The sequence below is a fragment of the Amblyomma americanum genome, chromosome 1 (assembly GCF_052857255.1).
Source record: "Amblyomma americanum isolate KBUSLIRL-KWMA chromosome 1, ASM5285725v1, whole genome shotgun sequence".
NCBI lineage: Eukaryota > Metazoa > Arthropoda > Arachnida > Ixodida > Ixodidae > Amblyomma > Amblyomma americanum.
The window spans coordinates 169,072,598-169,098,184 of NC_135497.1; the positions used below are offsets into that span (position 1 = coordinate 169,072,598).

The 25,587-nt window shown below is 46.8% G+C and overlaps 2 protein-coding genes across 5 annotated transcripts in view; both read right to left on the reverse strand.

Annotated features, from left to right (window-relative positions):
• Positions 1-330: 330 nt before the first annotated feature.
• On the reverse strand, positions 331-18,641 carry LOC144114172 (uncharacterized). The gene is made up of 3 exons (XM_077647727.1): positions 18,433-18,641; positions 18,337-18,379; positions 331-662 (listed from the first exon to the last, which is right to left on the reverse strand). The coding sequence occupies exons 1-3, from the start codon at positions 18,639-18,641 to the stop codon at positions 450-452; spliced, it is 465 nt and encodes a 154-aa protein (XP_077503853.1). The 3' UTR covers positions 331-449.
• Positions 18,642-18,738: 97 nt separating this feature from the next.
• The window catches only part of LOC144114171 (innexin unc-9-like), a 142,165-nt gene continuing 135,316 nt past the window's right edge, over positions 18,739-25,587 (reverse strand). For 3 of the 4 annotated variants that reach the window (XM_077647724.1, XM_077647722.1, XM_077647723.1), the window contains exon 2: positions 18,739-20,427. In XM_077647724.1, the coding sequence (XP_077503850.1) occupies positions 18,739-20,139 (1,401 nt within the window). In that variant the 5' untranslated portion in view covers positions 20,140-20,427. The remainder of the gene's footprint in view (positions 20,428-25,587) is intronic. The other variant, XM_077647725.1, reaches the window with a different exon arrangement.

A 25,587-nucleotide genomic window follows, 5' to 3' on the forward strand; every position in this document is an offset into this window, starting at 1 on the left:
CCAGGTTGCACAACACTACAACTAAGTTGCAACTACATTATACTTACGGTGTACGGTAACTGCTTGATCCTTTGTGCATGCATTCCAGACTTTCGCTTGTTGGCAGCACATCGGCCCATAATAACCGTGTCGCCCACTCGTAGCTTTCGGTCTTGTCCTTGCTTGGCCTTGCGAGCACATCCTGCCCGAGCGCACCAAGGGCCTGGGTAGCCACGAAGGTGAACATGCCGCGCTACCAGCCTTGGGACCAACCCGGATGCGACGCTGGGGTGGCCCTCTGGATGGCGCCACGCCACGCGCAGTCACACACGGAGACCACCAGGGTTGGGGTGTACTCCCGTTTGTCCGTTTATTAGAATTCGCAGCTAGGAACATATTCTGGATGAGTAATTTAAGATTGTTTCTTCGCTCCAGAGCCCGTTAGCAAATAATAATATCAGCTGATGTGGTTAAGCATGAAATACTTGGCAATGACTTCTACGTTCGCCTCTGAGTCGCGAGTTGGCAGTCCGAACGGCTGGTGCGGAAGCCGAGCGCTCCCGCTGGGTCCCAACGGGTGCTCGCCAGGGCGGGGCCTCGCCGTGCAGGAACGCTTCTCGCCGGTCCTGCGGTACCCACGCCACGCGGCCTCGGCCCGAGAGGCTGCCCTCGGGTCTGAAGACCTGCGACACAACAGGGGCACCAAGGGGCGAAGGAGTCAGCGGACGGGCCGAGCACATTCTAGGCACGCGGCGAACAGCACTTCTTACGGGTTTCTACTCTGCCGCTGCCTTCCACGCTCTAGACACACCGCCAGCCTTGAGGAATTCCTCCAACGTTACCGTGTAACAGTGCGACCCGAATACGAACATGAGCGCTACAACGAAAGGATGCGCTTGCAATGCGAGCGCAAATAAGCTAGGAAACAGGCGTCAGGATGCGGACAGGGGAAAGCTCAGACACCTCAACTGGACTAACGAAAACCTCCCTCCGCATAGCAAAAGTTCTACCGAAAACGTGCGCAGCAGTGTTTGTCACCGGCCTTATGTCGCACTTTTTTTTAATCCAGGTATAATCTAACACAAAACGCGTTTTCTGGCTGGCTTCAGGTGCGCAGTGTTATAGTCCTGCATAGGCGCAAGACGTGCTCGCGATATTATATAGCTCATTTGCTGCAATTGTCGAACCGTTAATACAACTGCCAAGTGAGGTAGAAAGTGTACGATCCCGGGCACGTATTGGGGTGGGCTGTCAACGCGTGGTCCCATCCAAAAGAGGCTTTCACATCAGCCGCTGCCAAGTTTCTTATTTGTCCTGTGAGCACAGCGCTTGCGCAGTAAAGGTTGCTCCGAAGCGTTTTGTACTTTGTCTGCCTTCCGTCACCACGACGTGGCAGTACAGTTTGCTGCCAAGCAGTGAATACTCATCGTCGTACTTTACTAGCAGTCAACGACTGGATAGTGCAATTCGATTCGTTGAAGTCACTGTTTACCCGCCGCGCTGTCTTAATGGCTGTCAGCCCGAAATTATGGGTTCGATCTAGGCCGTGGTGGGCACATTTCAGTGGGACGAATTTCAACAGCGCTTGTTTTAATATTCTGTCGCATATTAAAGAACATCGGACGAGAAATCGATGAGGCACTCCATACGCCTCAGGCCTAGGTTTCGCACGTTAAGATCCCGTAACATTTCATTATCGTCTACCCAATGCGAGCAGCAGTAACAGCGTTAGAAAATTAGGCACCAGAACTCTATTGCATCCGCTTTCTTACTAAAAAAAAAGAAATGTTCAAGAATTATGATTGGAAAGGAAATCAGGCAAATTTAGATTGAAATCTTTTAAGGCGATTTCACCACTCGGTCCTTTTTTTCCCTTTCTTCGAGATGGCAAGTGAAGAATAAACGTCGTCCACCACCAACCACCCATTTTTCCTCCAACTAAATGTGTCTCAGTAGCTACTGCATGCAGGTAGTTATTATTAATCTAAATATAAAATCGTCTCTTACCACTCAAGCAGCTTAATTTAATTCAAGTCATGATTTAGTTTCTCTCTACACATGGTTTTATCGTCTCACGATTCAAACCACTCGAGTACGGTTTCGTGCCGACAATAAAAGCTAGTCTTCGAAAATTTTTTGGACATGGAATTCCGTCTAGTACCTCTACTTTCTGCAAAACCCATCCGCGTACGGCATACCATTCACTTTCACTGATTCCACGCGTATTCCGGAGCTTCCAACGCGTAGGGTAAAACACCGAAGCTTCTCAACCCTGCTTTTGTGCTATAAAATTCTAGTACAGGTGTGAGGAGCGAACGTTCTCTGTGCATGTCCTGCATACAGTGCCAAAAGACAATCATTATGCCCTGCACTTGGCGGTCTTGATCAGCGTCCACTGATGAAGATGAAGATTCGCGGACGGTCGTCGCAGCAATCGTCGGGTTTCTAGGCCTGACAAGCGTTGCTCCGTTTCCTGACGGCGCCAAGCCTGCACGATGGGCTATGGCTTAGCCATACGCAAAATGCTTAATTCCTTTTTGTACCTCATTTATGACTTAGCTTTCCTTTCTTCTTCTCTAGTTCTATTCTTCCCTCTCTGTCTTCCCTCTCTCTTTCTTCCTCTCTAGCTTTTAGATATTGATACCGCAGATTTCAGCAAAAAAAATCGCAAGGATGTCTGATCTTCCTCATCTGCGTATAGAACGTAACTAGTAGCGCTTGTGACCGTAACTTTCGGCAGGTTGTATTCGGATTTTAGCGACATGCCCAACAATTCTGGGCAAACGCATTTTAAGCGAGACACCATTTATGAATGCAATTTCTTCATATAATGTAAGATTTCACTATAACAACCAATATATCCGCAGCTCACCCGACGGCAGACTTGTATTTTTTGTTTCTGTTAACGTTTTCACTGTCATAAAAAGCGTTCCCGATTGGTTTTCTATGGCAGTCTTAACTGTTCGATGTGATCGATGGAAACACTTTCAAAGGTAGATTTTGCTACATATAAGAAGAATGGACCATTACCTTTAATATTTCCATAACAGTATCTTACAATTTTCCAACTTTCGAATATTTTGGCAGAGAATGTTGGACATGCTATATCAAAAGTCAGGGCAAGAATGCTTTATTTATTGTTAGGGTATCTTGTTTGGGGCGCAACTTAGCCACGGCTATTACTGTCATCTAACCACAGCGGAATGACTTTTTCCGAGCATATTGCGGGAAAAGTGATTACATTTCTTTTTTTTCGCCACGCGTCACTAACTGCACCTGACGCAAATCCAAGACACCCTTACAAGCAATTATTGTTACGCTTCAGTCTATCTTTGCTCCAAGAGGTGGTCGCAGAGACAACATGAATTATTTTCCTTTGCAAATTAAAAGTCGTATCATAAGTTTTTAAGTTGTTTTAGCGTTCTGGCTGTAGTTTTAGGTTTGGCCACCATTTAATTAAGGCATGCAGGGCCGTTTCAACATACCTTGAGGTATGCCTAATTCTTTTCACCCTGTCGTAACTGCGCGCCTATTTGTCCATTTATCCGAGGTATGACCTACAGCCAGTTATTGCGCGAAATTTAAAAAAGCATTTCACTCGTAAACACCACGGGCGAAAAACAGCTTTGTCTGAAAACAGCTTGGGCAGAAAAAACCATGATCTAAATCTTTACTCAGTGATTCGATTCGGCAATGCGTTAAGGCCCGTTCTCGCCGCGTGTACGTCATAGTGTATTTTGTCTTGCAGTCACGCGCACACGCAGGCACACACAAAAAAAAAGGGGGAGGGAGGGGGTGCAAAGGTAGAGGCAGATAATTTGGGCTTGAGTGAATACCTTAGAAGCGCGGGCAGGGGAAGCAAACAGGCATTTAATATGGCTCTAAAAACGCATCAAAAGAGACGCGAAAAAATGCTGACAGCTATGGAGCTTGAGATGGCGGCACGCACTGCTTTGTCTCTGTTCCTTCAAGTCAAGTGAAATGCGCGTTTTGTCATCGCCTCAGTTCACAGTGGAAGAAAATTAGATAGTTGCGCGATCGACATGCCCAGTAAGGTCTGGAGCTACTGTGTCCTGGCAGAGTAGGCGTTCTAAAGCGCGAACGTTCTAAGACGCAACATTTTTCGTTGAAATGTGTACCAAACTAGAAGAATACAGACCTCTGGAGCACCAAAACCACAAGAATTGGATTAGGAAAGGTCAAAACAGGTCCGTACGTAGTAGCAAGTTTGGAACACAAAATTTTACCTCGTTGAAAGTGGAGAAAACTTCACTTTCTTCATGCTCACACTTCTCCGTACCTCTGCTGTGTGTTTTCTTTTGCGTTTAGATTATTTCAAAGCGCACTTCCAAATATTAGTCTTGAACTCTTTGTTTATTTATTCCTCTGAATTTTCCACACAGCACTTTGGTATGGATATCTGGTGACGCATGCGCTGTCGCTTTCTCTCGTTAACGTTGATCAGCGCGCGCCTTTCAGACTTCACGACGGTGAACAGCCGAGATCTTCTTCTTTATCTAGAACAATTCAACTGCCTTACAAAATGACCTGGTATCGACGCACAATATGAAATGAAATGACATCGACGCACAGTAGTTTCCCGATACGGCTTGTAATGGAAGTAGCAAAGGTGGCGCCATAATCAGATAGCACTGCCGTGAATACTACTAAACTCTCTTAGGAGCGGACGGTTAATAGTGGCGAACGGCCTCTTTAGTGCTCGCACACTAGTGATATTTGTTTGCTCTCGGCGAAGGAAGTGCGGTGTGCCCCCGTCCAAGCATTATCAGCGGTCACCTTGAAATTCCTATTGTTTGGCGCGTCCTTTAAATTGGTGACTGAAAGGGCAGGCGTTCTAACCCACGCCAATCATCACCCCCACCAGTGATGATCACATCATCCTTCTGTAGAGTCGTTGATGGTTAGTATTGTGAAGTATGAATCATGCTTTAAACGATATTTACTTTCATGCGTTTCAAACTAGGCCTCCACCGATCCCGACACCTCGAAAAATAAGTACTGGCAATTGGATACGACCAACTGATTTTAAAAATGATGTTGCAGGTAGTGCTACGGAACCAAGAAAACCTAATAAACACCATTTGTGAGTGCGCCATGCAAGCAGATTTTGAAAATGTTCGTTCATAATTATAACGAGCTGCGCCGCACGATGAGCGCACGATTGCGCTCGACAGCAAGACTCAGGGAAAATGGCACCCCCTCGAGAAATTTTGTGCTCGAGTGCAGCGCCCACCCTGAGTGTAGCTTTACTGCTGTCTGTTTTCTTAACAAACTCGACAAAAATCGGCAGGATGCTGTAACTGTGTTCTCCTTCCGCATATGTAAGTACATATACGCAACCAAAATCATTTGCGTTTAAGCGGAAACTCAGCAAATAATGAAACCATCACAATAAAAAGAGTCAGTACAGAGGTTTATATTAGCTATAAGCTGCCACCATGCCTTCAATAATGCTTGGAACATTTAGCGAAACTGCCGCACTTTAACAGTTGCATCTTTCATCAATATATATTGTTTTTACTGAATACTGCAGTTCAAACAAGCTGACCTTAAAGGAAGCAGCAACACGTATGTAAAAGAACCAACTGCAGACTGCCACGTATAACAAGTTTGTAGCGATAAGCCCACTTTTTACTACAATTTCTATTAGTTAATGCTGAAAGCCGCAATAATTTGTTCTTTTTGTTCTCCTTTTTCTTGATCTTATTAATAATGTTGGTTGCGGATCAGGATATCAATATCATACTTGCTCTCTACTCCTTCCCGTAGTAAAATGAAATGGCTTCGCCGCACACACCCTTTGCCTACAGTGAAGAGACCTTTCAGTCCGAAGATAGCAAGAATTTAAGAAGCCACATGCTTCCTCGGGTTCATTCTTATCCAAGCGGAAAACACATTCGGCCTACTGCTGCTGTGCTGTGTTATCCATTACGTCAGGTATGTGCAATGGCTGCTGGCACATGTAAATATACAGGTCCATGCCGCAGAGCGTGTGATGTGGTTACTGTGAGAGCCCTTCGTTGAATACACAAGAAGCCACATATTAGTAGACCTATACCAAAATAATGTCTGTATATTTGGCCCCTTTGAATGTGGAATATTTAGAGCTTTTTCTTGTTGCCCAGGCCAAGACTAATGTAGCAGCCCTTTCTCAAATGGAAAAATAGTGAAATAATTTATGGGATATATTATTTTATTTCTGCAATGGAGTAGAAAGTTTTCTATTACAAATATTCGTGAATTCGAAATACTGCGACTCTTTCCCGTTAGTTTCACTCTGACGACACAAAAAATATAGAAAAGCAGCACTGCCGTAAAAACGTAAATATCACCGACAACCATGCACACCGGCTGCGAGTAGTTTCAGTCTAAAACATTTTATTTTCATATTCAGTGATCCGCAATGACTATTTACGGCAATAAGATATCTGAGGCTACTGCGGAAAGTGACGTTCATTTTTTGTACTCTTTCATCAAGATCTGTACCACGGGCTAAAAAAGAGGGCACTAGCTTTATATTTATCCAGTAGTATTGCAGTATATTATAAAGAACGATAATGGTACTGCGTGTACCATACCGTCAAGAAAAATGTCAAGTTTTCAACCGCGTAAAATTAATATCGCTGTTTAAGGCTTCGCTTAACTCACGCGTTGCATGAGACTTTCTATAGACTGTCCTGAAGCAGCATAGTTTAATGATGATTATCTCTTTCCTTCACTGCCATGTGCTTTTGCTTGGAGTATATGCGATGCGCTTGAGAATATTAAACACAGCTCGAAACCGCAGAGATACACTGTCCGAAAAAGAGCAAGTTTTATGAACTCCCAGACATTTAGGCCAAGGGCAGGTAATATATTAATGCTAGGAGTAAAACACTTAAGACATGCGCCGTAAGGTATAGCAAATAAAGAAGCTAAACGACCAAGTATCAGGAAGCAATAATGCCCCTAGCACAACCCACAAAAGCCGGGTAACCCTGATAATGTACTACCGCTGCTCTTTAATATTTAAGTAACTGTGTCTCGTTGTGCATGCTTGAAGACTTGAGTGGCCGGAAGCATAATGAGAGAAACAATGCAGTCTTATGAGGGCACTTTCTTCTTAGGCTCCATATGGAGAAATCACGGAGGTTTCTTCAAGGTGGCACGTACACACCACGAGCATTACACAAGTGATGAATTCATATTTTTTCAATGCACTACAACGAATAGGACTGCGCGAGGAATTAGGCCTTTTTAACAACTCGCAAAGCAGAACGCGTATGTTGTTTAACTGATTACTCAAGTGCACACGGTTTTGTTTGAGCAGACAATCACGTGACCCCGCGAACATCTAGCGAAAGATACTGCCATCTACATGAAATTGTGCTTAATGAGCTCTGGGTGTCAACATTTCTGCCATGGTTTTAAGAACATTATCTGTATTTAAACGAAAAACTTTGCTCTGTGAAAGATGTTTACTGTAAAAAGAAAACCTGCACTTGTCGTGAAAGACATGCAAGTATCTTGGCTTCGTGTTCTCAATACTCCTCATAACTTAAACCTTCTGAGTCAAGGTTCTTTTATCGAGCGGTGGTAAGAGAGCGCTTACCTAGATGACCTGAAGCAAACGACCGAGCATATTGGCGCACAGAAAGGCAGCCTTTTATGTACCAAGGTGATGTGCTTTTGACGACGGTTATCGTTTCACATTGCCGGTACACAAAAGAAAAAATGCCTCTCGATGGCACTTGTATCTACGCAAGAAATGGACGCAGGTGTGTCCGATAAACGGGACTAAACAGAGAAGCAGCTTCAGTCTGGAATGTCGGCGAACCTGTGATTTCGAACGCCTCCGCAATATCAGAATATATGCAGAGCCAGCCGTGGCCGCTTTTTGTGCAGACGGCGGCAGCCATGACGTCTTTCCGTATATGTCGGTAGTCCTAGAGCGAAAAAAGAATTATTTAAATATCTTTATCCTTATCCTCAAGAGACCATGACAAGTAAACGAATTTGTTAATCGCCGCTCTTACACCGAGACTGAGTAAATAAAAAACAAAGTAAAAAGACTCTTACCATTTACAACCATGCTACCAGATCCTCACATAGCTGTCTTCTTTTTTTTTCTAACAGAAGCCGTCTAATCACGCGCTTACTTTTTTGTTTATTTACGAATTACGTAAGCCGCCTTGCATCCAGCTTTCTAGTTTGGAACTGTTCTCAGGTGCGCGGTTTTGGTCCGAGCATTGCTAACGCTTCTGTTTGTTACTAACTGCGGAATTGTTCAGTAAACTCTACATAATAACCGAACAGGGATTACGATGACGGCGATCTGACATAAGAAAGCAGAACACTTGGTCGGCATTGAAAATTAGGAATTATGAGCTTCACAACTGCTAAGGCTTCAGAGAGTAATACGGAAAGATTTTCAGCCATTTCGTTTGGATCATTTTTTCGCGCTCACAACAACCTACATAATGTATCAGTTTCGGAAAGTGTGTGTGTCATAAATTTTGGGACGGAAGCCTGCAGCTGAAGCTTGTTTCGTGGCTTTCAAACTTTCAAGCCCACGTCGGAGGTTGAAGCAAGAAAAGGGCTCCGCTCGTTTATGCATGCTGGCTCGACCAATGTTCGATATGCCTCAGAAGCGAGAGTTGTGTTACCATCCTGGAATGATTGTACAGGGTCGTCCACTCTTAGCACGAACACGGCTCAGCGTGGCCACTGCGGATGCGCTCCGCGGAGCGCCGCCACGCTAAGCCGTGTTCGCACTAAGAGTGGACGACAATGTACGTTCAGATGGCTGTCGTGATGGGCAGATCTTGCGTCCGAGGCACCTACTCGACACAAAACAATTTTCTTCCTGCCCACCCTCCTCTAGAAAAAAAAGGATAGTCCGAACAAAGCGCGCGTGAAAGCCTCATGACTTTCATTGATTCGCGCGGAATAGGTTTAGTGACGATGCAAGAGAAACGTAAATGACACAGCGATTTTGTGTATTTCCTTGCTTCTCATTTCTGTCTGAATACCACGTCTTTATTATGCAGTCCTGCCAGCAATTTATTGTAGTAGGACAAGAACGTACAGCCTTTTTAAAAAGTAAAAAAGCCCAAGATGCCTGCCTCCATACTGCGTAGTGGGGCACTTGAAGAACCAGGCAAACCATCCGTGTTTACCATCTTCGTCCGTGGTGGCTCGATGGCCATAGCGTTCTACTTTTGACCCCAAGTTCGCGGACCGCGACGACCGCCTACGGAGGGAGGCGCAATGCGAAAACCCGAGTGTACGGAGATTTCAGACCCGAATTGTTTGAAACTAATGCGAAGCACTCACTTCGGCGTTGCTCACAACATGTAGTCTCATTTTCGGACGTAGAAATACGGTCAACATATTCGCGAGACAACTTCCCTGAAGACACGTGACAGAAGCACAACTTCCTGAAGACGTGCAGATTCATTACTCCACCATTCATCGGTGTGCGTCTTCTTCGCCGCAATACTATGAGCAACGACGTCTTTTTCTGCACTGTTCTGAAGCTTGAAACGCCAACGGGCACGCGGCCGTAGACGGATTGCTTGCCTCTCAGTCAGAGCGCAAACATAATCCAAGGTCCGTGTAAACTCGTCCTCGTTCGCGACACGGCAAGTTCATACACATCATTAGGCGTTTCGAAGGCGGCAAGGCATCCGTTTCATAATTTCGTGCACCTTTGTCTCAGTAAGTGCGTCCATGGTGCCGAAAACATTGGCAGATGAATAGCTATCTCGAGAATCTCAATGCTTTCAAACCACTCTTATCACTGTCGACGTCGCGATACCTGAGCTCCGCCTAAAGTTCGGCACAATATTCTGGGTCATTCTCTGTCACCAAAAGTTTTGTTCCCTCCTTCTATCTTTCGTGTGTTAATGTCAGGCGCACGTTCCTTTCTGCTTCATTCAAAGACTAAGAGCAGGGCGTTGGGCGTACGACTCGCTCCGTTACAAACACGCTCGGTGTCTAACCCTGCAATATCCGGCGTATAAGGTATGATAGAGTCTGAAAATTTGAATTATTTTACTTCAGATTGCAGAACTACGTGATTGGCTAACAATACTTGACGAAAACGTCTTTTAAAACGTGTTTATCAAATTTTCAATTCGATTTCAATTTATTTTGCATGCACACATGGTGAGGGTCGAGGGAAGAAAGTCAGAAATTGTCGCCTGACATGCCCCCCGGCCCCTACATTGCAGGGCAGCAGGCAACATGCAAATTACGTACGTACAATGTGAAAGCGCCGGATGCCAAAGACGCAGGAGGCGTGCTGAAGATAAATTCATGCAGAAGCCAGCCCCAAAGGCAAAACAGCCAGTAACTTCTTTGTCGTAATGATGCATTGGCAGGTGATGGAGCAGTTTTGAATTTTGCTCTTGTTTTACAGTAAGCACCTGTGTATTTGCGCCCAGTTTTATCTTCCTCACACGTTCAAAAATTATCAAAATTAGCTCATTTATTTATAATTTATTCATCCATTTTTAATAAATCTCCCAGTGCTTTGAATTTCTACAATGGCGGGACCATTTGCGATAACTCCTTAAGTTAGTAACTTTTATTCGACGTCTTCAAAGCCTTGGCATTACAGGGCTACCGAAAGTTGCAAAATGGTAAAATTCAAGTAATAAAAGTGGCGCCGTAACGCGAACTTTACATGAAATTTGTCAGCGTTGGTATTCCTGAACCTGAGGGCCGACATCCTTATGGCATGTGAAGGCAACACAATAGTTCAAAATGGTAAAATTCAACTAATGTGGCAGCATAACGCGAACTTTACATGAAATTAGTCAGCGTTGGTACTCCTGAACCAGAGGGCCGACGTCCTTATGGCAAGTGAAAACAACACAATAGTTCAGGGGATCATGCTGCTGGGCTAGTTGGTGCCGCGTGATGAGAAGTCAGCACAAAACTGGGCGAGGGAGAGCGCTGGTGTTTCTTTCCTTCTGTCACTCGTCCGGTTTCACGCTGACTTCTTCACATCATGCGGCATTAAAGGCCGCATAAACCTGAGTTACTATGCATACTGTGCGTGACTTTTCCGACTATTGCTGCCTCGACTGTTGGAGTTGCAGGGTTAGCATAAGCACCACTTCAATGGATGCATCGCTCATTTGGTGGCTAGCTTGTTCACGTCAGCTAGCGCAACGTTTTTCCATCTTAGGAGGTATGCACGCAGCTGCACGACAGCCTGCAAGGGTCATCTCTTCTTTGTTTTTTTTTTTCGACACAAAGTCTTCTCTGCCACTCCAGCGAAAATCTGTCCCTTTGCGTACGTACATCGTGTCACGTGCAGCAGAGAGAGAAACAACATTTATTGCCAAGAACTTGGTGACCGCGGGCGGCTGAGCCTCAGTGTGGCCCTCGTGCAGCAGAACTGTTTCATTTCGAGTTCACTTTTTGTAACTCTCCGTGTATCCAGATAAATTGGACACGCGAAGATGATCATAATGATGAGCAGAGGAGAGCCGATGCCCTTGCACACCAAGCCTATATATTGATTGTTATAGTGAAATCTTACATATATGAAAAAATTACGTTCATAAACAATTTCCCGCTCAAAAACGCTTTTGTCCAGATTGCTGGATATGTACTTTGGGCATATCTCTGAACTGGTATTTTTTTTTTTAGGAGGGGGGGGGGGACGAGCAAAACACCCGTCATTGCCTCCAAAATGCACGCTTCAAAGTTACGTTATAACTAGTTCCTGTAAAAAAGGAGGTAGCCTGAATATTTGCTGCACGTTATTTAAGCAATCTACTGTAGCACTGCCTGTCTGAACTTCGCAAACACACACGAAGTGCAACTATAAGTCAGCGGAATTCTCTTGTGCGTACACCGATCATCATCATCATCATCAGCCTTACTACACCCACTGCAGGGCAAAGGCCTCTCCCATGTCTCTCCAATTAACCCTATCCTTTGCCAGCTGCATCCACCCTTTGCCTGCAAACTTCTTAATCTCATCCGCCCACCTAACCTTCTGCCGCCCCCTGCTACGCTTACTTTCTCTTGGAATCCACTCCGTTACCCTTAATGACCAGCGGATATCTTGCCTTCGCATTACATGCCCTGCCCAAGCCCATTTCTTTCTCTTGATTTCGACTAGGATGTCATTAACCCGTGTTTGTTCCCTCACCCACTCTGCCCGCTTCCGGTCTCTTAACGTTACACCTATAATTTTTCTTTCCATAGCTCGCTGCGTTGTCCTTAACTTAAGCTGAATGTTCCCAATTAAGAGATTACCTGGACATCGCTGAACGCGAGCGCAAAAATAGAGCCGTGAGGTAAATTTCTGAGACAATCTGGGATTGACAAAGAGTCCAGGGCGAGAGCTGAATAAATTCATTCAGCTAATGAGTGAAACATAAAGTTCTTCACAAACACTGGCCACCAAATTAGATGGGAACGCTTATTATAATGCGCATAGCACAATTTTTTGTTTACGCGGGAAGGTATGCTGCAATCGCAGCAAAGGCTCGGGAACCATGCATAGTTATTGGCGCAAAAAACTCTTCGACGTCATAATCTTTCAGGCGCTTTGAACACAAAAGCGTAGATTGCGAATTTACATCTTTTTTATGGATTCCCGCTATACAGTCAGCAGCAGTTTCTTCCGTTAAGACGTATTTAGCCCTCTTCAATCCACAAGTGGGTTTTTTTTCTCGCTCAGTAGTGAACACAGTAAATAATATTGCTCGAAACAGTGAAACTGGTGGCACTTTATTCGACATACTAGTGCAGACAGATTTCGTGACCCGTACTTTTTTTCTTTCTGCGTTCCTACCTTCATGTGCTTCTTTGAAGAACAAAAAATGTTATCTGATTCCTTGAGCACTCACCTGACAAATTCTGGTGTTTTGATATTACAGGTTCCAACCATTACAAAACTTTGTGAGAAAGTTTGTGCACGCATAAAAAAATTACCGTTCGTGTTTCGCATTCCGAACCTGACTAACTGGCTTTCTTGAAGCCTGCGTAGACTATCTGGAGGAAAAAAAAGTTTTTTTAAGAACAAATCGCGTGCGAGATTTAAAATGTTAAAGAACGCCGCCCTAGGCCACGTACACTCCCGCCGTTCGAGTACAGCATTGAAGAACGCAAATTATAAAAGCGTTTTCAGCTCCAAGAGTCATATTACTACTTTCTCTCGGGCACCATCTTGCGCAGAAATTGAGGCAAACAGTCACTCCGGCCACCAGACATACCAGGCTTGTCGATCCGCCAGTCAACACCCAAACGGACAACCGTTGTTTTATACAGCTTGCCCATGCCCTCTTTTAAACGATTACCCCAGTCATCCTTCCAGAATTACGGGACAAAGGAATCTCGAACGAATGCATAGCGCGATTTTCATACGAGCGCGCATCATGACGCCGCGCGTGAGCGCTTCACGTACCAGCATGCGTGGCTGCTTGAAACTGCTCCAGCATCATCGGTGATGTGCCTTGATTGCGGCACTGATACATAAACCGTGTACTGCTGCGTCTAGAAACGCGAAAAGAAATCCTACTGGAAACATCAAATTTCTTGAGTGAGTCCCACTTTACTGCAAGATATTTTGTATCATTTGAGCGGCACACAGATCAACGCAATACTCTAAATTTTGTCAAGCAAACCTCGCCTTCAACTTAATCTTGTAATGTCTGGCGTATTGCACACGATACAGGCTCTAAAAATGTGAAGTTTTCTTTCAGGCTTGCACAATGATATATATATATATATATATATATATATATATATATATATATATATATATATATATATATATATATATATATATATATATATATATATATATATATATATATATATATATATATATATATATACCACCTCCTCAGATTACTGCTGAGATGGTCTTTTCCAACATATTTATAAAAGCAAAGTGCCAGACGCCAAAGATACAGGAGACATACTGGAAGATAACTGACCGCATAGCCTAAACCTAACGACAAAACATTTCGAATTTTCTGTCGTTGTACTGCTGGACTGACAGGCGATAGAGCAGTTTTGCATTTTGCTACTGGTTAATTGTGTCGCATGACAGTTTCTGGGCGGAGCTGTGGTTCGTAACAATACATAAAGTATCAATTTCACTAATTCTAGTTATGCGCAAATTACATTGTTCCTAATAAATCAATCAGTTTTTCATTAACTTTATCTAAAGTTTTCTTTGCTTAGGCCTTCAAATTCTACTACTAGGCAAGTGATTGAAAATAACATGTCCGCTAAAACGGCGCAAACAATTTTTATTTACAATACCTATAGCACCAGCCGCCGCGGTGGCTCATTGGCTATATGGTGCTCGGCTGCTGGCCCGAAAGACGCGGGTTCGATCCCGGCCGCGGCGGTCGAATTTAATTTCGATGGAGGCGAAATTCTAGAGGCCCGTGTACTGTGCGATGTCAGTGCACGTTAAAGAACCCCCAGGTTGTCGAAATTTCCGGGGCCCTCCACTACGGCGTCCTTCAACGCCTGAGTCGCTTTGGGACGTTAAACCCCATGAAACCAAATATCTGCAGCACCCTAACAGGCATGATTGTAGCGGGGAGGAGAATACAGAAAAACGGCAATCAGCAGCAGTAATCGATATATACTATATACATGCATAAACAATATGTTGCAGACATCGAAGACACTGGGCAGTTCAATAATACTCTTTTTTCAGGTAGTTAAAGAACGAAAGAAAATAAATTACGTATTTAAAATTCAATCACAGCCCTATATAAGAAATCATATCAAGACAAAAACAAAAGGAAATACCAAGCTGCACCAAACGCCTTGGTGACAAAACAATACATTTACGCACTGAGAACAATTAGATGCACATCACATAAGGTCAACACAGAAAGATGAGGGAACAACAATGACAACATGTTCTGATAAATTGTTCTAGTTGTGAACTGTTTTCGGAAATAAAGTCTATTTCAATACATTTACTCTGCACCTGTAATCTCGGATTTTCATTGAGTGATCGGTTTTACAAGATACTTAAGTTGGTGTTTTAATGCATGTGTGGATACCAAATGCCTGTTCTGCCCTCCCGTACTTAGAGAAAGCGTTGCGGTCCTGCCGCAACAAGATGAAATCGAGATGAATCGCTGTAGAATCGCGTGGGTAGCATTATTTTCACAGTAACAAAAAACAATAATTATCTAGGGAAGTCGAATAATTCGCGCATCGAAATCTCATTGCACGAGGTTGCTTTCGTTCTGTGTCTGTCGAAATGTAGCCACTGCAGCTGGAATTAAGCCCGTGAACACAAGGTCATAGCAGAACTGCACAAACACTGAACCACAGCGGTGGGTGCACATTTTTGTAACCACCGCAGCGGTGGCCAAGTGGTCTGAGCACCCGCCTCGCATGCGGGAGGTGCGGGGTTCGATCCCCAGTGCCGCCGGGTACCCACCGGTGATACAATGGGTACAAGCTTTCACCTGGTCTGGTGCTCGGCTTATTTAGGGTGAAATGCTTGGGAAATGGGTCTTCGACCCCAACTTGAGAATTTGAAAAATACCTTGTGCCATGGCGCTCTTTGGCCATCGATGCCCTTGCGCCATAAAAACCATAAAAATCCATCATCATCATCACATTTTTGTAACGTAGGAAGAGAAACAGCCTGTCATGCTTAAAAATAGCGGCTCTTCGCGGTGTGTCCATGAGCCAAAATTCTCCTCCCTTTCATTGAACGTATTATTGGTTCTTTTTATTGTACATTGACAAATATTCCACAAAATTTCGAGCGATGTTTAGCCCTTCCGCTCTGACAGAGTCTCCAAACTGCCAATTGGATGATCAATTACTATTACATCTCAAATATTAGTTATTTTCGTGTCAAAACCTCTTACTTTAATTCTGAGCGGCCGTTTTGCCCGGTGTAAGAAACAGAAATTCAAAAGACAGGAAACGCGATGTTCCTTTGTTGAAACCTTTTATTAACCTCCCACAAAATGCCATTGACATAGAACAAGATACGCCACGTAACGCAAACCGTGGGCAAAAAAGAAAATTGGCATACGGTACAGAAAGGAAACTGTTAACAGTTCATTTAGCAGCCACGCAGTGCAAGGCAGAACAGGTATTAAGGCCTTAAGCATTTACAGAAATCGAAGATATATTCAAATGGAAGATTATAAGTCATCACAAAGAAGCAGAAACAGCGGACTTTCTAGTTTAGCGGAAAAAGAACCAACCAGCCAGTATGAATAAACTAGTCCACGTCACCAAATAACTTCATTCTGAAAGCTTTTTTTTTTCTCGCCGCAACGTAAGCGCGCAAAACGCCACATTCTGCGCAAGACAGCGGGCGTGAGCTCATCTTGCGACTGCGCGAGCTTCGAGATTCCATCTTAGCAACCGGACTGCCGGCGCTCGTTAACGCCACCCTGTAGCAGAAATATCCGATTTCGCTGGCTAATTTTCAAGAGCAAAATCAATGTCAAGAAAAAATACAGCCGCAAAAATCACGGAATTCGAATTTTTCTTTTGTTTTGCCTCCTGCGTTTTTCTAACGTGCTGGAACTCTAAACAAACTCTTCTCGAGCATTCAGTGCTGTGAAATTCCAATGCATAATTTGTAACAATTGAGTGAGTAAAGGCGAAATAAAAGGCACTTCTTGTGTCTCTAAAAAACAGGCAACAGTACTACTTCATTTTCAAATCCACAACATCTCGCGACTTTTCCAACCAAAGATTCACGTTATGTGGGATACTTTGCAAATAAACAGCGCCTTCCCTATTTCGATGCCAGCCGCATCGCCCGATTCGCAATAGGATCCCCTTGGACGCCTCGGTTTGTTTACTCGCCGCGATGCGGCGCCACTTACGTGGAACAGTGTCTCACGTCATAGCGCGAGTTGCTGTAATGATCGTCGAATGCTCCTCTATAAAGCGCCTCATGGCTAGTCTCGCGAAAAAAAAAAGAGAACAAAGATTTGTTCGGTTATTTCTCGTGGGATAGCGCTAGTCTTAGAGTGATTTCTCCTTTTCACTGCATGTTGCAGCGCACGCACGAGGGCTGGCGAACTAGAAAGTGGAAGAAGGGCTAGATGGAGAGGGCTCGATTTGCTGATACCGGCTGAGTTAAGTGACATTGAAATCCGGGAGATTTTTGGTATATATATGGAGCGTGTTGTTTTTTTTTTAATGGGGAACGATGGGCGTTGTCCTATAAGTCAAGACTTACTGCGCCGGAAAAGTTGCGACAGCCCCAGTAAGTTTCATGAAGCGAACGGTTTGAAGTGCTCGGCGATAAGAGAAGTTAAGATCACCATTATAGAACCGTTCTGAAACTCATTGAAAACAATTTCGATCTGCAACACTGCTGCAGCTCCGGCAAATATGTGTAAAGCTGCGTACGGGTTAACTGTCTTCAAGACATCCAGCAGGAAACTGCAACGCTAGCAACCCTTTTATAAGGAAGCGTGAAAGGAATAGCCTGGGTCTCCTTTACGTGCGAAACTTAACAAAAGACGCTTCCGCGTGATAGTCCTGGGAGCTTGAATAGCGTAAATTTTCGACTGAGTACGCGCGAGGCAAAGAAGCGACACAGGGAGAGCTAGCGACCACAAGGAAACAACCCCTGTTCAGTATCGAACGCACCAGTAAAGAGAGCGCTCACATAGCCGACAAAAAAGCGCTAGGCTCTCGATGTTTATTTTCTTCCGTCAGTTTTGTTGCTTTTGTGTACTGAACACAGTAAAACGGTTCAAGCCACATATATCATGGTTGCGTCGCCAAGCATATTGAGCACTATAAAATTCTATAGGTGCTTCATTTAGGTTTCCTCGCTCTCTTCCATCAGTCTGTACTGCCGATGTCCACAGCACGCTGCTGCGCGTGGGAATAACAGTTCGCAGGGACAGCTACAAAATGCACATTTTTGTCAAGGGAACTGCTTCAGAGATTCCTTCCAGGATGTAGCAATAGTGGCAGTGAAACTCCAACATGAAGCAGTGCGTGCTAAAACGAACACATTACAGTGCTACGTTTGAATATTGTAAACTGCTATGCGCAGTTACCAGTGACAAATTTTCGTGCGTAATGCGCGCACGGGAAGCGTAAGAAACCGAGGCAGCAGCGGTGGAAGCCGGATGAGACCCGACGGCATGAGAGGAATACTGCGCGTGTTGGCTATGTGGGGTTAACAGAAGCAAGTAACGCAAACTGCGGCGCTCGAGGGTGGGCCGCGCTGTGGCTGCCACGGAGCAGCGGCGGGCACCACTAGCGCGGCCCTCTCGAGCGGCGCCGGTGCGCGGCGCCCGCGGCGGCCAGACGGACCGCGGGCGACGCGCAGAGCGGGGGTTGCAAGTGGGTGTTCACCTCGCGCTGGTGCCGACCGTCGTCGCCCGGGCTGGAAGGAGGCCTGCGAGAGAAGGGGTCGTGGAGGCCCGCGTGGGCTGAGGCTGCGTCGCTCACCTGCGCGCAGGCTGCCCGGAGAGCGGCGGTCCGGCCGGAGGCGGCCCCTGGCGAGCTACTAGTCGGGGCGGCCGTGAGAGAGGCGCCCCCAGGCGGTACCAAGGGGTCTGGCTGCCATTGGGGCCAGCGGCCGCAGCAGGGCCCGGGGCGATAGAGATACACGGTGCCGCGCGCGAGGCGGTGTGGAGGCCGCCTCGCCGGGCTTGCATAGCGAGGGCGGCCCTCTCTGGGATACATGTGTGCTCTAGGCGAGCCTAGCGGCCGCTAGGGCCGGCTACGGTAACTGGCTAGGTCCCTGCTGCGCGCTCACTTGCCCCAGTAGCCCCCGGGCCGCCTGGCACCGAACTGGTGGGCGCAGGGCGCCGCCCCACCGCCGTGGCAGGGCGCGCCGTGGCACGGGTGCATGGCCCCGGACTGTTGGGCGGCCACCGAGGGCGGCATGGGGCCCAGCTCCACGTCGGAGCCGTCGTCCTGCGCCTTCATCTGGTTGGCGTAGAAGTCGTACAGGCGGCCCAGGATGACGGTGGCCATGGCGCTGCCATGGTTGTTCTCGATGAGGCGCAGCACGAACACGCCGTCCCAGCCCAGGTAGTTGACGGCGATCTTGCGCGAGACGCGCGACAGCTCGCCCAGGCTCACCATGCGGGTCCTCCAGAGGCAGAGCCGCACGAAGGCGAACCGGTTGCAGCGGAAGCAGCGCCACAGCCAGAGCAGCAGGCTGGCCAGGTTCAGCGGCAGCAGGAGCGCCAGGTAGAACCAGACGACGGAGAAGATCTTCTCGTTGAACACGTTGATGGGCAGCACGCAGCGGCAGAGGTAGGTGCGCAGGCCGCCCTGGAGCGCGGCTCGCACCTGGCACAGCGTCTGCAGCGGGAACCGCGGCGAGTTCCACCAGTCGCCGTCGGCAGCCAGCCGCCGCGCCAGCTCGAGGCCGTGGCGCAGGAAGCCGCGGCCCAGGAAGGCGGTGAGCAGCAGGAACTGGAGGCCCACGTTGAGCACGTAGAGCGACTTGACCAGCAGGTAGAGCAGGCAGAGGTAGCGCGTGGGGCCGCCCACGCAGCGGCAGGCGAGCGGAAGGCCGCAGGCCGGGTCAGTGCAGCAGCCCGCGCTGCCGGCCACCAGCGTGTGGAACTGGTCCACAAACTCGGACAGGAGGGCCTCGCGCTGCTGGCAGCCCGGCGGCAGGCTGGCGATGTCCGAGGCCCGCTTGAGCAGCCGGCGCAGCTTGACGCCCGCGCTGTGCGCGCACGCGCCCCACAGCACGAAGGGCAGGTGAAAGCAGCAGCCCTGCACCAGCAGGATCAGCGGCGCCCACTGGTAGTATGAGACGTGGACGCGCCGCAGACGCTCGGCGCCGCCCGCCGGCGGGGTCTCGAAGCCCGCGTAGTCCAACTCCTCAGGCTGCACACGCGGGTCTGGCGGCTCGCGCGGCGGAGCCTCGGCCGCCTCGTCGCCCTCGGCGTCGCTCACCAGGTAGTAGGTGGAGGCGGTCCAGCAGTAGCTGTTGACGAAGCGCGCCTGGGCGTCCGTGAAGTAGGTCGGCGTGAAGCACTCGATCGGGTCGCCGATGTACTGGCGCGTGAAGATGGGCAGCGCCAGGAAGAGGAACACCACCAGGGTGTACTTGCGGTTCAGCTTGTCCACGCCGTCGTCGATGGGCACATGGATGCCTCCGATCAGGTCGTGGAAGCGGAACAGGAAGGACATGCTCTTGCCTTCGCCAGCCGGCTGATGGTCGTGCGGCGCCTGCGCGTGATCCGTGGTGACGCTTCGGGGCGCTGCGCGAACGCCGCGGTGCCTGCTGGCCGCTCTGGGTCGTCGCCCGGGCCCCCGCCGCCGGTGCCGCCGCCGCCGCCGCCGCCGCCGCTCTCACGCTGCTGCTGCTGCTGCCGGGACCGCTGCGCTGGCGCATGGCAGCCCGGGCTAGCATGCCACCTGCAGCAGCCAGGCCGCCTCAGCGGCGCTGCGCTGCCCGGCCGCCATGGCCCCACTCACCTGCGGAGCAAGAGCCACGCGAGCGCGCCACGGCGCCCCTTCAGTCGCCTCCTCCGCACACCGGCTGCTTCTCTCGTGGAGACTCGACTCGCTCTCTCATTTTGCAACGGATTTCGGAAGAAAGCTGTATTGTGGCGCATAGCGTAACATTGCAAGATGGCGAGCATAGCGCTCGGAAACAGCAAAAGCCTAGTGGTATTAGTGGCTTATGCAAAAATTCTGAGGGCACTTAAGTCAGCTAACATGGAGGAATGCGAAAGCATGTGTTATGAGGATAACTCGTCGCCTCTCCTCGCTCTTCTTTTTTCTCCAAGGGGGATTTCAGAAGAATGTTCGCACAGTTACTCTAATTAAACCCCCTTTCAGCTCAATCACACACTTTGGTTTTTTCAAATTTGGCACCCATTGCTGCTTTCCTGTCCACCTACTATATCCCCGTCCAGCCTATTCGCCCGTATAACGACTTTTGCTTCTAATTAACTAATTACTTTCCTGTCCATCTACTATATCCCCGTCCAGCCTATTCGCCCGTCCAACGACTTTTGCTTCTAATTAACTAACTACTTTATGTCAACCAAACTTTTTGTTCCATTAATTATGACTCATGAAACACATTTCAATTCATTTAAAACTTTATTTCCACTCATTTGCCTATTTTCCCACTGTTTTACCGTCCATGGTTATTTTCCCATCCACTGACTATATCGACGTCCGCGCTTTTTCGACGGTTATTCGACCTTTTGGCTGTAATTAATTAACTAATTATTCTACCAACACCAAATTTTGTTGCACAAATCCCTCACATCATGCTTTATCGATTAAAATCATTCGTTTGATCCTAACTTTTCTGAGAACAACACAAAAGCCGCCGACACAATTTGCGGACATGACCTCGCCGACAGAGTCAAGTAATGCTTTCGCATTAACAATGACCTTTAATCAAAACTACAGAATATGTACTACTGACATCCATGACATGCATTGACGAAGACATCGAATCACGTCAACATGCTTCATGCAGCCATCTACATGCATCATGCAGGGCCTACAGGCGTATATGCAGGGTGTTTTCAGGCTATGAGCTGAATGCATTTTTATCACGGACGCTTTTAGGTGAACTTTCGTTCCACTACACATTTTATGGTCATGGGTTATTGATATCGTGACTTAACCTCGTTAATTATTTCTAATCATCTTTCGTTTTTGGCTCGTAGACTACAGATAATGTCTAATCGACTGCTAGCAGTGCAATTAGTAAAATTCAGGAGTATGGAGGTCGTAATGGGCTTAAATCGCAGTAACAACCCTCGCCGATAAAGCGGAGTTGGGTAAGTATACGCTAGAGCTACATACCTTACTGGCATCCTTAAAGCCTTCTTTCCTAGACATCAATAACATGCAAAAGGTTGTGACACTATAGACTCAGAGTCTAGTAACATCCAAGAAGGTTCAAATGGTGCGTTGTGCAATTCATGCGCTCGATAGCTCACTCAAACTGCAGTGCAGTCTAACACTTCGAATTGCGGCTGCATTATAATGCTTATAATGCTTGGCTTAAGTTTTGAAACCCAGATAGATACTTTCTTCAAAACGCCTTTTGATGCTTTCTAGGCACTTCGGTGAGGATTTTTTTCCTGCCCTAAGCTGAAATGGAGGTCCTCGTTATATCAGCCAGCCATAATATATGCGACAAAGGTAAAGTATCCCAGAAAGCTAAATATATTTGTGCACGTTTCGTTTCTTTTTTGCTACTGCCTTGCTTCATGAAGGCCATTACCCTTGCAATGGTTTGCCACACAAGTGTCGCTCGCCTTGATTCGGCGGCCACATCCGGGAGGCTATCGAGTTGCAGGTCTGCAGTGCCCGCGCCTGTCCCTAGGTATTGGTGAAAACAGACAAGCTCGCTTGCCAGCGCTACGAATGCCAACTTTTTATGTACCGAGTCTTCCCGTCAACAGTGCATGCTGTCGGCGTCTGCAAGTACGCATGTTCGTGTCAACGCTTGCAATACTGAATGCATTAGTGCGCTTTTGCATGTTGAAATGTGGTGGTTTCGATCCTTTCCTTTTGTTCCTTTCAAAATGAATACATTGCGAATGAGTGCAGTACGTGCGGTGGCTCCCTATCAGTTCGGTGCTTCCACACGATTCACAGCGCATAATTCTTTTTTGTTTTTTAGCTGACCTTGAACCATCAGTAAATTTTAGATGCGCATCCCTATAAAAGTTTCAAATCGCTGCATACACTCACTCAGGAATACGAAAGACGTAGAATCCATTAACGAGTCCGAGAAGGCATAGGAAAAACAAACCATACTCCCCTGTGGTGGCGATGCGCTAGAAGGTAGCGGCTCGCAGTGCCCTGCGTCTAACCTGGGCTATATCTTACAAAGGCGGCCTACTGCCTCCCAGCCGCGTCGAGAAGGTAGGAAGCCTTTTATGAATTTGCATTTTTACGGTCTACCTGTCCTACTTGAGCCCAGGAGTCACTTAGAAAGCCACCTATTCTCCGCAGGCCTGTACAGGGCTTTTTTTTTCTTTCAGTTCACAAGTTTTCATTGCAGAACAAGCGTACATTTGCAATTACGTAAAAGTTTTTTTTTCACGCTACTAGACGCAGTGTAGTCACTTTTCACATGAAAGTGTTCCACCTTATTCTTCAGGTTACGCGCATCTTAGAAGTGTTACTAGAAACTTACCAGAACAATTTTAGCTGGACGTATAATTGTTTTCGTTATTTCCATAGTAATCCACAGGACTTCCTCGGATTGGAGTACTCGCGTTGCAGCCACAGCTCTTCAACATTAAGTCTGTGCTAGTAAAACACCGTGAATATACTATATTTTCACAATTCTTTGAAACGCAGTCCGCATACAACATAATGCTCATAACGTTCATAATGTCTAGCAAGCACTCATGATCCCGGCGGTGGTATTCTGGAACGAGATTTCGACATTTGAAGCCCACTTAATGCTGTGTCACACATTCAGAATGAAAATGTACTGTAAACATTTCCCAGTGGCGGCTGCCTGGTTGTGACAAAAAATTACTCTTTCCAGAATACGAGACCGTTCACACATAATGGTGCGCGGTGTAAAAAGGAACGTAAAGATTAAGCCTCAAGCCTCGAATTGGTTCAAACGTATTTTGTACTTAGTCGAACAAAATAAACTAATCATTCATGCATTAATCCCAAGCCATACTTTGTTATGTTTCGTTTAATTTGATTTTATTTCATTTACCTTTCCCACTTACGTTTAGGATTTGCACAAATGAGTGCATAAGTGTAAAAAGAATGACGTAAAAACACGGAATAAACAATACACAACGTTAAATGCAATTTTCTTTTCTATCTTCAAGGCTATAATTAAGATTTTAGTCCCTTTTCACACTGCCTGTCACCATAGATTCTTTGAAAAAGGGGTAAGAAAAAAAGGAGGCTACCACTACAAAGGAGAAAAAGTGTCATGCGAGAGGACAGAGAAGAGACATCGAAAGGGAAGGCGAGGGCTTGTGGCAAGGTCAGGGAGCAAGCAGCTGGCGGAAGCGATCCCTCAGCTGCACTGCCAAAGCTTTATCAAGATTTATGGCAGTTTTTCCTTACCGCATTTTTTTATCCCTTTCAATAACGCCGTTCACATCGACATCGGCAAGCCAATAAAGAATATAACTACTCGCAGCGGGGCCAGTCATGGACCAGCAATGTGCCGTCGGCAGTGGGCTGATGCAAGCTGAGGGGAAAATCTGTAGGCCAGTAAGAAGACGAAACCGCAGCGAAGATTGGGGTGAAAAGGAATATACGCGTAGACTGTGACGCAGAATAATAAAGTAGGCTTTTCACCAATGCATCTTGTGGGTAACCGCGAGTGGCTTGTATTCACTCCTTCTTGTGGTCTAACAACGTTCGACAAGGCCTGGGTAGGAGGAAGGAAAGCGGGAGGAGGAGGTCGGAAAGAAGGAAAGAGGAAGCCCCCGCACGGCTTTACGCGACGATTTGTTGCCCTGTATCGCAACAGGATGACTTGAAGTAAATCGGCTCTCGACATACTGTTTCTGAAGCAGACCACGCCACACGTGCAGGAATGAGTACGCTCTTCAATCTGTGGTCGCGAATGCATCAAATGCTTCCTCATTTATCCCTCCTTTTCCCCTGACCTGCGCGCCAGCAATTTGGAAACAAAGCATAAGGTGTGAAATATTCCAGCTTAGCGTGTAAGAAAGTGGCATAACTTTAGATGAGCCCTTTGCCTTTTAAGCCATTTTAAAAAGAGCCTCGAACTTACAAAACTGTGAGTGACGGCTTCGTAAAAAAAAGAAGGCAGAAATTAAGACGACTCTCAGTCTGCGTCCCTTTCATACGTCCGAGGCGGTCACCCTGCGTTTGCCATATTCATTGGTTAGGGCGACCTTGACTTTTTGCGTACTAGCGTTTGCGTTTTGTGTTAGAGCATGCTCTCCCGTTACAAACGATGTAAAAATGGATGAAGTCTTGTGGAGAAAATAAAATTTAATGGTCGTAATTCACGTACATACAAGTTATTCCAAAGAAAAGTTTGTCCGTACAAGGTGCTTGCACAATGTCATCTTTCCAAAATCACGCGTAATCTTATTATTTAACCACTATTACAGTCGACGTGTCATTCGTTCGCACCATGAGGCACTTCATTAATGCACCACCTTTCTCACATAGAAAACTAAAAGACCACTTCGAAAGTCAAGGGCAACGCCTGCTAATTTTCCCTCTTTGAGGTGATGGCCTCGTTCCCTCCAATCGGCCTCCGCATATTGTAGGGAGCCTGCTCGCGCTTATTCCTGCAAACAGTAAAAAAAAAGCCGAAAATATCTTTATTACTGCGATAAACTACGTCTAAATTTGTTCCATTCCAAAGTCGCTTTTAGACATATAGAGCCGCAGATAAGCCCTAAATAAAGCCATCCCAATTAGTTACGCAGTTTTCCCCGGGTTATGCTTTGTGTGGTCGTTTTGTGGCAGATGAAATTGATTCAGACAGTATTTCACTTCCGCCAAGCCTTCCCCGCTGTCGCGCGACCGTCAAGCACAAAGAAGCCCGGAATGAACAGCAGAATTCAAGCACGGCTCTGAGAGGAAGACTCGCGCCATCGCCGCCGCTTATTTGTCAGGCGGCCCCACGGGAGCGCT

Excerpts from the sequence above, each read along its gene's own strand:
- LOC144114172 (XM_077647727.1), bottom strand. The coding sequence starts at position 18,641 with ATGCAAGCCCGGCGAGGCGGCCTCCACACCGCCTCGCGCGCGGCACCG. Across the intron at positions 18,380-18,432 it reads TCCGGGCAGCCTGCGCGCAG|GCCTCCTTCCAGCCCGGGCG; the intron begins GTGAGCGACGCA and ends CTTCTCTCGCAG. Across the intron at positions 663-18,336 it reads ACGGTCGGCACCAGCGCGAG|GTCTTCAGACCCGAGGGCAG; the intron begins GTGAACACCCAC and ends GTTGTGTCGCAG.